At 37.7% G+C, this 12,162-nt stretch overlaps 1 protein-coding gene across 1 annotated transcript; it reads right to left on the bottom strand.

Annotated features, from left to right (window-relative positions):
* Positions 1-275: 275 nt before the first annotated feature.
* LOC107298450 (ATP-dependent RNA helicase DDX24) lies at positions 276-10,683 on the bottom strand (the record flags this gene model as incomplete). The annotated part of the gene is given in 5 exon segments (XM_029286524.1): positions 276-791; positions 2,313-2,466; positions 4,656-5,030; positions 6,107-6,816; positions 10,616-10,683. Coding segments are annotated over 4 exon segments (1,748 nt in total), but the record flags the coding sequence as incomplete, so codon positions are not given.
* Positions 10,684-12,162: the final 1,479 nt, after the last annotated feature.

The raw sequence follows: 12,162 nt of genomic DNA, 5'->3' as shown, positions 1-12,162 counted from the left end.
AATTTATTTTAAATTTAGGGAGCCACTTTGGTGTAGTGGTTAAGGTCCTGAACTATAAAACATGAGACTGTGAGTTCTAGATCTGTCCTAGTCATGAAATCCAGTTGGGTGACTTTGGGCCAGTCACGCTCTCTCAGCCCAACTCACCTCACAGGATTGTTGTGGGGAAAACAGGAGGACAAAAGAGTAATTGGTATGTTCACGGCCTTGAGCTGTATATGAAAAAAAAGATGGGATAAAAATCTTATTTTTTAAAAAAAGAATTAAATGCTGACCTGTTGCGTTCTGCAAACCTCTCCAGATTTTTTAACCTTTGCTTCTGGTGCATGTTTGCATGAAGAGGCAGTGGATTGCAGTCCATGATGGTCAAGAGTGCAGTAAGTCGTTTGATACAATCTATACTGTTTGCAAAAACCATGGTTCTGCCTGGATGTTGAAGCAGAAAATAATAAAGATAGTAATCTTTCTCTTCTGTATCACAATGAATTCTGGTCTCTGTGAGAGTCTCCACAGTTGCCTCTTTTCTGGTCAAATCTATCACTTTGGGCTTTCCCTTGATGCCCACTTTTTGCATCAACATTTCCAGCTTGATCTTCCTGTCAATTTTGATAGCATTTTTCTTCTGCAGAACTCTAGTGGGAGTTTGATGGATCAAAGTCAGGGTGGCAGAGAAGACAAATATTTGACGTTTTGGGTTATGTTGTGTGTCACTCAACATTTCCAGCAACTGAGACAGCTCTAAGAAATGTCCCCTCTCCACCATCCGGTCTGCTTCATCAATCACCAGGCATCTGTCGGATGGATGCAAGACAGTTTGAAATATTTTATACAAGACATTTGAAAATGAAAGAGGGTTCAGAAAAGCCTAATTTTTTTCCCATAGCAGCTATAGCATGTCCTTAGCTTGATCCCATCAGGACATTTCCAATGTTATTGCACTGATTATGCGCTCACACTTATTTAAAATACTCTGAAAACAGCATCTTCCCATCAGATTTTATTATATACATATCTTCATTGCACCTATCAGCAGCTTTCAGATTATAAATGGGTTATCATTTTTTGTTGATGTACAACAAGTTAAGGGAATATCCTAGAAAAGCCCAGACATATAATAAAATGATGTACATGTAGTCCTTGACTCATGACCACAGTTAAGTCCAGAACTTGTGTTGCTGTGCAATGGGATTATTAAGTGAGTCACATCTAATTTTATGACCTTGTTTCTCATGGGTCATTAAGCAAATCACCACAATCATTAAGTGAACCATGTGGCTGTTCAGCAAATCTGTTAATGTACAAGATTTATGCAATATACTGTATAACCCATACTTAGCTGAGTTCACATATTATGTGAACCAACAATCAGACCCATTGCATAATGTTTATCTCCAATTACAGTTAATAGCAGGACAGTAAAATATTTAAGAGAAATGAGGAATCTGATTGACCAATAATAAAAAAAACACACTGTTATCATCATGCACCTTGATACAATTAAGATTAGCTTATCAGTTATTACTTTCTGAGTAGATCCAAACTTTAATTGCTACTAATTTGATTACTGTAAGGCATCCAGTGTGGGCAACTCTTAAAAAGCGACTGAAAGTTGCAAAATACAGCAGCTGAATTGTTAACAAGCATATTTATTTATTTATTAAATGTACCTGCTGTCCTCTAAAAAGCAATTCTGGACAGTTTATTCTGGGCAGTGTTTATATTTATAATTTATCATTTTATTTAAAACATAAATATAAAAAACATTAAAACATTAAATACGATCATGATATCGTACAATAGCCAAGTGCTTACTGAGATAATTTAAGCTGTGATTGGCCCAAAGAGTTTAGCGTCCGATTATCAGAGCGATTGCTGCTTTTTCTAAAAATTGTTCTAATTACTACAATCAATAAGAATAGCTCTTGTGAAAATGCCCTTGATGTCAGAAAACTTGAAGGATTTTTTTTTAAAATTCACCCGAGCAATAGAAATAATTTAACCTAAACTCTCCCTATATTTACAAAGGCCAAAACAAATTTTCATAATCGATAAAGCAATTAAGCATTTTTAAAAACACAAACCCACTTCTGCACCTGTTAATGATACAAATGCTATGAAATCACCGAGACTAATCTCCTGGTTCGATTGCAATATTATTTCATACCTACTTTAAAAAGTAGCTCAATTATTAATGTGACAATTTGGAACTCAAGGAAGAGTCTCAATGATTCTGCATAACCATATTTTTTGTTAAGACCTGGAAATGTATAAGTACATCAAGAGTTTCAGCCTTGAAGAGACCCCTGTAATACCTGAGCTGCCAGAGATTGGAGAGATGGGGCTGCTTCTCCTGGATTAGCTCCCACAGGCGCCCTGGAGTTGCGATGACAATCTCTGGCTTCCTCTTCAACATCCTCTGCTGCTTTTGAGAAGCCATTCCTCCAACAAGAATGGCCGTTTTAATACCTGGAGCAAAGAAATGAACAAAACATGTAAATATATGAATCACTGCCCGTGCTATCTTATATTCAACTCTAGGGTATTTCTAGCAGAAGAATAATGACATTTACTTTGTGACAAGGTCCTGGGCAACGGATAGCTCAGTGTCCAAAGGATATGGGGCACATAACTGGGAATGTCACCTTGTCTTTTGCAAAAGCTTTAGGTATCCCTTTTGCTCCTTAACTTCCCCATGATGGGAAAAAAATCAAATTCTCCTCACCATACAGCTGAAATTAGGGGATTCTGCGCCAATATATATTACTTTACATTTAAACTGAATTGCCTTTGCCATTTGTTTGACTATTGATCCCTTCTAAACAGATCTTTCTAGAAAACATTTTGATCTTACCTGCAAAGCTCACTTTTTACTTCTAAATCAAGACTGTTTAAGTTTAAAAGTAGAAGTCTCAACACAGGGCCATGTGAAATTCAGCTTTTAATTTCCTCCACTGACAAAGCTGATTATTTATCCCTATTATTTGATTCCTTATTTTTAACCATTTAGCAATTCATAAAAAAAAATCTAATCCCATGGTAATTAAAGTTATTCAAGAGCCTTTGATGAAGAACTTTTTCAACACTTTTTAAAAAATACATGTATACAACAGTGAGAGTCAGTTCTGTGAGATGGGTGGCCATAAACATGTGATTTAAAAAGTAAATAAACACAGTTCCACTCATGTCCATGTTGATATCCTCAGTAAAAATGAGGAAGGTAAGATCTACTTTTGCAGACTCTCTGCTGATTTTTAATCTATGTATAAGTTCAATTTATTGGCATGTTAACTTATTCAATCATTTAATAAAAAGCTACAATATGATATGTACATTTAAAAGATTATTTGTCAGAAAGTGTGACTGTTCTCAAGCCATTAAGATCAGTACCGATCAGAGTTGAAAAATATGGCACTGTCAATTTATTGCTAGATGTTTCTGAATATGTGATTAAAAACACAGAATAATATTTCATGGAGCAAGACAAGGGGTTTTTAGATACTGCATTAACAGGCAAAACTCTTTATAGGGATTACCTCTAGCATTCCCTTGCAAATACTTCTAATTGTACTGTTCATAAATAAATCAAGGAGATACAGTAATAGCTCAATTGTAGGTCAGTGTGCTTTGCATGCAGACTTGTACGCAATTCAGAGGCGTAGCGTGGGGGGTGCAGGGGGGGCCGGCCGCACCGGGCGCAACATCTGGGGGGGCGCGCTCGCACTCGCAGCTCTCTGCCCCTGCCTGGCTCACTCACTCTCTCTGCAGTGCTGGCTGTGCGAATCCGAGCCGAGCCGCCGGGTCGCCGACGCCGCCCACTGTGGAGGGGGGCGCAAATTACTTGCCCCGGGTGCTGACAACCCACGCTATGCCACTGACGCAATTATGGACTAATTGGAAAAATACTCGGATCTGCCATGATAGTTACCTATGTTCCTCACTGATTTAATAAGGATCAAGCTACTATACTCTGTCATAGGAACAAGAAGTCCAAAGACCTATTCATAAATCTTAACAGGTAATCAGAGATAGAAATAAACTGAAAAGCCATATAAACCCAACTCCTGTCAATGCAGAACATATACTCAACTATGTCCGATAACTGCTCATCCAACTTCTGTTTAAAATTCCTCACAAAGAGAGGTCTTCACATCTGGGAGCAAACACAGCTTGCAGTGTCAGGAAGTCCCTCCTAACATTTAAATTAGCTTTCTTGTAATTTAAATCCATTCGTTTACATTCTGCCTTTAAGAACAGCAACAACAAAAAACTAATCTGTTTCATTACTTGTGAATAGGATTTATATAGAATGTAGATTGCATCCATATCTCAACAAATTAATAACAATCTTCTCTATTCTGAAGAAGCTTTGTTTTTTGCTACTCAGGGGCAGGAAAAGAAGCTAGCAAGACAGCAATATCTCAGCTAGTATTGAAAGCTAAGCATGTGTTCACAGCAAAAATGAAAATTAGGTAACTTTAAAAAAAAAAAAAAAAAAAAAAAGCGAGGATCCTCTCAGAAAGCTAGAGCTGCATTCCATATCATATTCTATACTTTTCCTGGAGGGAAGGGAAAAGGAGTTCTGCAGAAAAAATAAATATTAGGATAGGAAACCTGAAGCAATATTCTTACATTATGCACATTTGGAAGAGACGTACCTGTGAACTTGGCCACTGCATCAATATGATGCTTTACTTGGACAGCCAGTTCCCTTGTAGGAGTCAAGACCAATCCCAGAAGAGGATTATTTTTATCTTTAACAGAATTCTGTTTTGGGGAATCCACATCAAATCCTGAATCCTGCAATAACTCCATGGAGTTTACTGTCACAGGCTCATCGTAATCTGCAGGAGCACCAGTTTCATCCGTATCTGAATTTAGTCTCCTTGTTTCTTCACTTGTATCCTGCTTTGCCATTTCATCTTCACTGTCCGCTGTTTCTTCCAATGTGCTGGTTGTCATATTTTTTGATCTGTACCACTGTAGGATGGAATGGATCATTGGAATGGCAAAAGCTAGAGTCTTTCCACTCCCTAAAACACACACAAACATCAATATTAGGGCATATGGGAAGCCAATGTTATGCCTTAAAACACCAATTGTCCCTGTAAACCACAATTGCTACTACACAATTCACCCAAGGGATTTTTCTGACCTTTTTAGCTATTGAAGACATTATAAAAGGAAGGGTTCACTTTTGAGTGGCCAATGACCGGTCTGTGAGACGCCATGTTTTCGGGGCTGCGCTCAAAAAGTGGATGAAACCAGGAAAAGAACAAGATGTAAAGTAATATTTAATTAATTAAATGCATTAATAAAGCAAATGTTATATGTTGAATAATCCAACTGCTTCTATGAAGGTTAATCCTTGTCTCTTTTAAAGGTTGAACATTATCTCTTTTAAAAAAAGAAAGTTCCACGCTGTAGATCCCTCCCTGTGAAAGCCAACATGAATGAAAAGAGACTATTACGCTTATGTCTTATCCTTAGACAAGGATAGCAGGAAATAGAATAGTATTAGTTATTATTGTAATTAATACTTATATTAATATTTCAGAATTTTAGAAACTTCCTTTTGATCAATAATGAAGCACATCAGAGAAACTATCTTGAATTCTGAGGATGTGTCAGTCTTTCCAGGTAAGCCAGAAAAAAAAATACTGTTTTTTTTGTTAAGGGACCAGTATGTGCCAAAGCAGCACAAACAATTGTGCTGTATAAATATGCTAACAACAGACAGAATTATGCATTCTCTCCACAAAAACAAAAAAGAGTTTTTGTTCCCAAGCAACCCAGATTTTATTCTAAGGGATAAATTCAGTTACTGAATAAGGTTACACACTGCTCCTATTCCAGTGATTGAAATGAATAAAGTAGATCACTGCAGTCCTTATTGCTGATTTCACCCTCTCCAGTTTCTCCAGGCCCTGTTCAAATATTTTCAAAGTTAACTCTACATTCCCCCCCCAAAAAAAGGAATGAGTCTTCACACTTTTGCTGTGCATTTGTCAATTTACCAATTACAAAACCTAGAACCGTAGAAACAAGTAGACACAAATACAATATTTTACTATTCATATTTCAATTATTTTATGGTATGGAGGCATACCTGTTTCAGCAGCACCAAAGATATCCATGCTATCTCGAATTGCAGATGGTAGAGTTAGTGCTTGGATGGGAGTTGGTGTACTGAACCCCAATTCACTCAATGCCCAAAGGACAGGCTTAGGGACAAAGAGGCTCTTCCATGCAGTAACATCCGTTTTGTGATCTGATTTTGTGGATAAGACTTTGGCTGCCCAGTTATTAGCTTTTTTGGAAGCTCCAGTTGGTTCAAGAACATTTTGGAGAGAACATGGTTTCTTCTTTTTCCCTCTCTTCTTTTTCTTTGTGGGTTTTCTTTCCAGGCCCGTCAGCTCCGTTGGCTCATAATCATGTTGCTCATACTTAACAACGGCTTTTTTGCACCTGACCTCCTGTTCAATTACTTTTTCCTCTATTTCAAGTTCCTCCTTCTTCCTTTCTCCATGTTCTAAATTTTTCTTCTTCTTTCTCTTTTTTGGGGGAGTGGCGCTACATACTTTTTCAATCTGTTCATCATTACATTTTCTTTTGGCAGCTTTTTCTTCTCCCTCTTTCAAGGAAGACACCAGTTTGTAATTGGTAAGCTCTTCAAAACATATTATGCCTCCAAGCTCTTCATCAGCAAAGAGATTTGGATCAATCTCAATGGGTTTCCATTGCCCTGTAACTTTGATGCCTTTTTGTTTCAGTTTAGATGATGCTTTAAACTTGTTTCTTTTAAGCTTCATAATGGACCTTTAAACAAAGGACAAAGAGAAACACAGGAAGTAAGGCTACTAGTTTGTAACTGAGCCAGACAGCTGAAGATGATTGAATTACTGCCCCATCAATATGGAATTTTCATTCAAGAGTCTTTAGCCTATCTGTCAGACTGCCACATCTCAATCTGTCAGAAATTACTCAACATGGCAAGGTTAAGGTGAAACCAGCAAGCTGAACTGCTCTCTATTAATGTGGAGCCTCTCCTTATACCAGGGGTGTCAAACTGCCGGCCCGTGGGCCAGATGCGTCATCCAGAAGCCACAACCACCCCATTGCCGGCAATGGCAAAACTGTCCTGATACATTGCGCGACATCACGTGACGTCGCGAGTTTGACATGTCTGCCTTATACTCACAGTAATTATTAATTATAACAGATATTTAGCTTTTTGATTTTCAGTCTTGGAGCTATGTAACTGTTGGTTGTTAACAGCCAACATTTCTGCCTTAAGAAATTCAATCATCATAATATTTAAGAGTGTTTCTTACTAAAGGAATAGTTTAAAAAATAAAAAATACTCAATAGTAACATCTAGTTGATTTCTCCTTTATATGGAAATGGAATTTAAGATATAGAACCTTTTTTTTCTGCAGAGAAGTTTTATGTGTCCTTTGAAATTCTTGCACTCATGCTGGGATCAGAGAAGGAACAACAGTGCTGGAAAAATATTCACAGATGGCAGCTTTGATTAAAATCTAAGCTTTGCAGTATGATTTTTCTTAATTAAGCAATTAATGTCTTCAATTATAAATGCAGGGCTAAATAGGATGAGGTTGAAGTACAAATATTCATTTTGCTAGTTCATTTTGGAAAAATAGCAAAATTTTGAGTTCCCATTTTAGGTTTCCATAATAGGAGACAGTTTAAAACTTACAAGCTTAAAAAAATTATTCATTTTTCTAGTTAACTATTCAGTGTGATTCCCATTTCTTTACAAATTTTAAACTCTTTTCCTGTCTAATTGCCATCTGAATACAGATTATTTTTTTATAGATATTTTATTGGTTTTTAACTATAAAAATCTTCAGTGCCTGGTGTACAGCGTGTTGTCTTGGTTTATATTTTAACAAGAAAAAAAGGACAGTAATAATTAACAGTCAATAATGATTAAATGTGATAATTCCATAATTAATATATTAATTAATAATACATTTCTTTGATCTTCCCCTCTCCCATTTGTATTTTCCTTCTTCAACCTTAGCCAAAATATTATTCTTAATATTTTCAATATATAAATGATTAGGTATAGGCATTTTTTATATTTATACAAATAATAATAATCTCTATAACATTTTTTCAGCTTATAGTATTCTCATAACCATCATCTCATTAGTTCAGCATACATCCTATTTTTATAATTTTTGTTCGCTTAGATTCCTTTATATTCAATCTAATTCTTATCAGTCATAATTTCTTCATATTAGTCATCTCACTGTCTAAATTTTCCCATTTAGGTACATCATCCCAATATTTTATGTCATGCATTATAAAAATACTATACTTTTTAATCTGTCTTATAGTATCTATATATAACATATTTATATATATATAATTATATATATAATATGCGATCAAAATTATAATTATATATATATATAAATAATTTTGATCACATGACCACAGGGTTGCTGCAACAATTGTAGGTGTGAAAACTGGTCATAAGTTACTTTTTTTAGAGCTGTTGTAACTTCAAACAGTCACTAAACGAATGGTTGTAAGTCAAGGACTACCTGTACATATTATGAGCAGAAATTATAGTTTATCTTTAACAATATTGAAAGTCCAGTTTTTAAAAACGTAACAACTATTGGAACTTGATTGTTAATAATTCTTTTAGGAAGAAGAAGAAAAAATCTGTCCTATAAATACTCCTACTTCAACAGGCCTCAATATGGCCTTCATATGCCTGTGTTCTCTTCTTTGTTTTTGAACATTTGGTTCTGCATATTTTGTTCTGTAAAGCAATCTCCTCAAATTTGGTCTCAGTTGTAGATTTTTAATTGCAAGCATTATTCACATACAATTTATATAATTATTGGCAACTGCACCCTGGTCTAAGGATTTAAAAGTTGGTGGGAAGCAATTAACCGAGATTAAAAAAACTGAGTGTAGAAAAGGAATATTTTTAAAATATGCATATCAATTACACAGATAAAAGAAGCGGAAAGAAATATGTTTGGAATATATTCCCTTATAAAAAGGATTCAGAGACAGTTTTAAATATACCAGTATACGAAATACCATTCAAATATTAGTGAAAATTAAAAAGGGATTCATAACAATGCATGGTAATATTAATTTTATAGCTAATGTAACTATTTAGGTTGGTGAAACTGTAAAGCTGACAGGATTCCTCCAGCATGCCAAGCCATGATTTGCCCAACTATGGTTTACTGAATAATGCATAACTGGCTGACTTCAACCTGAGCTAAGCCATAAACCAAAATGAGTGATTATATAACTTACTAAACCTCATCATGCTTAGTATATGTGTATTCAGCCATTAACTTAATTTTTATTATATTGTTCATTATCATTTTTATTCTGCTTCTTTTCCCCAGAACACCCAATATCGTGCGTTGCCACTTCCAACTTTATTTTCACAATAGTGTTCTAAGAAGATTGTGTATGGTTATCCCAACAACATTTATTAAACATCATGGCTGAGTGAACAATTGAATTTAGGTCTTCTACACTGATGTCCTCATCAGGAAGTGGTTTTTAACATTTGGGATTGCCGTGTTCTTGACTGCCTGAAGTCACAACATTGTGAATAAAAGAAACTGACACCTGAAAAGTAAAAGTGATATGTCTAACCTCTTGCCACTGCAATGAAACCTATCCTGAATTTTTTTTAAAGGTTATACTTTTTGAGAATACATCAATATCCTTCTTGGACTGACTTGCCAATCATAACTATACCCTGTAGATTTTTTACAATTTCAATGTTATATTGTAAAAATTTAATCTACCTGAGTCCAGGATTCATTTGTCACAACAAACAAACAAATGCCTCTGGAGTCCTCAGAAGCAGGAGGTGGAGGCACATCCTTCCTCTCCTGTTGCTTCCCTGAAACTGGTATTTCAATGCATGCTGCCTCAATCGAATGGTAATACTAAAGTTTTCAAGACTTTAATTTATAAAAATTAAACAATAGCTTTTTATCAGCTTTTCCCCATTAGACTTATCCAGTCTTTTAAAACCATATTAGTGGACCTTATTGATTGTATGGTACTGCACATATTGTGTAAAGAAATCCTTTTTTCGCCTGTTCTAATCCTCTTCGAATCAGTCAGAGGGTTTTTTTCGTCCCAGAGAGGGAGACAAATTTCTCCCTGTCCGCTTTCTTCATGCCATGCAGCGTTTTATAAATTTCAAGCTAAACTGTCCCAATCAAATTAGAATTCCCCCTCCTCCACCTCGTTGTCATTTTGGTCACCTGTAAATCTCTCTGGGTGATTTTGAGCCAGTTACAATACTTTAGCCTAACTTCCGAAAATGCCTATTGATAGGATAATATCCAAGATCGGCGTTCATAAGGCTAAGCGTGAATTCCACCCCGAGGCTTATAAAGGATCGGTATTTAAGTAGAAATAAATATAAATGTGTTTAGGGATGAAGCCTTACAACGCGGATTCATGACACGTGGAAAACAGCTTTAGTAACATGATCAGGAAAAGGAAAAACGAGGACGATTCGATTACTCTATCCGCCGCCGCCCGTCACGATACCTACATTTGTAGCTGCCTTTTTCCTTGTCCTTTTAATTACCTCTGATCGGATAATAACCCTCTCCCCCCATGTTCCTTTACCCGTTCAGAAGGTACTTCAGACCGTTTACGGACCTAAAAGCCGTTCAAAACGCATTTACACCATCCGAAAGAGAATCTGTCGCAGGCTCTGCCGAACTCCTCTGCGATGCTTCCCAGAAACTGTACCACGTGGAGGCTTCTCGGGAGCGTCCATGACAGACTGACGTCATTATCCCGCGCCTAGAGGTTTCAAAGCCTGATTAAAAGCAGTGGTCATTTCCTTTGCAAAGGCTGCTGCATCATGTTGTTGTTATTAATTTTGATGTTATTTTATTGATGTTGTTATTGTTATTCTCACCTATCACCAACAGTCCCTGCATTGATAATATGAACGATCAATGAGAGATTCGTTGATTTTAAAAAGTGAAATGAGAAGGAAGGGAAAATCTGAGTTAGATCAGTCTGTGTCTGGGTTTTTTGTTGTTTTTTTTTAATTTTACAACTCTTATAACTACTGTTAACACGCGATGGATGTTACGGCCAAAACAGGAATGAGTAAAATTTTCGCTGAGGTTAATTTGTATGGGACTGGATGGAACAAGATTTGAGGCAAGTAATGAGATGTTTTCCCCACACAGCCCATTACTGTACTACATGAAGGAGGAAAATTAGACATGATCAGTTGATGGCTATTAATTGTAACTATATTGACTGTTCACGTGACTAGCGCTATATAGCCTATAATATCTAACCCAGTGGTTCTCAACCTGTGGGTCGCGACCCCATTTGGGGTCGCACGACCATTTCACGGGGGTCGCCAAACCACTCCGTCCGCCATTTTTTTTTTGCCCTTTTCCTTAGCTGTGCTACTCCCTGTGCTTGGTGGCAGCCTGCATGCACGAACTTTACCAAATGTGCCCTGCAGGAGGCGTGTGAAGAGCGCAGGCGCAGAGCAAGGCCCCACCCTCCCCAGGGATTCATTTCAGATTTAGGCGGCAAAAGTTTTTCTCGCGCAGAGGAGAGAGGAAAAACAATTGAGGAACACTCGGGAATCCCTTACAAGGCACCAGGTACCTTGTGCTTATTTTCTAATGCCTCCCCCCCCCCCGTGTTTTCTGCTCCACCCCGAATTCGCCTCCCTTCCACTCTCCTTTAGCAGCCATTTATGGTCTTAATACAGCCCTCAGTCTGTCTCCCTTTCCACACCCCCTAAAAGTCTTCCTTCAGGCAGGCTTCCAGAGGTCGGCTGGCAGGATGCAGGTAAACCCTCCCCCCTGTCCTGCTGCCTCCCACAGCGCCGCTCCGCGTCCCGTGCCTCCATGGCCCAAGCCCCCGTGTCACAGAACTGCTGGCGTTATGCTTGGGCGGAAGACTTTTTCTTTTACAAATGGGTCGGGTGGGCAGGCAGGACCCCGACCGCCGAGTCGCCGCCTCTCCATTGTCCTCCGCCAGCCGGCTTCGTCGCCAGACCTCCCAGTGACAAGCGCAGGAGTTCGGCGCTGCGGCGGCCTGCCCTCCGCCCTCCGCATGGCCAAAGCTTTGCCTGATGTTCCAGCTGACCGGCGC

This window comes from Protobothrops mucrosquamatus, unplaced genomic scaffold (genome assembly GCF_001527695.2).
Source record: "Protobothrops mucrosquamatus isolate PMUCROS unplaced genomic scaffold, P.Mucros_1.0 scaffold3987, whole genome shotgun sequence".
NCBI classification, from domain to species: Eukaryota; Metazoa; Chordata; class Lepidosauria; order Squamata; family Viperidae; genus Protobothrops; species Protobothrops mucrosquamatus.
Note: the sequence above shows the minus strand (reverse complement) of the source record. Positions and strands in the feature narration are given on the sequence as shown.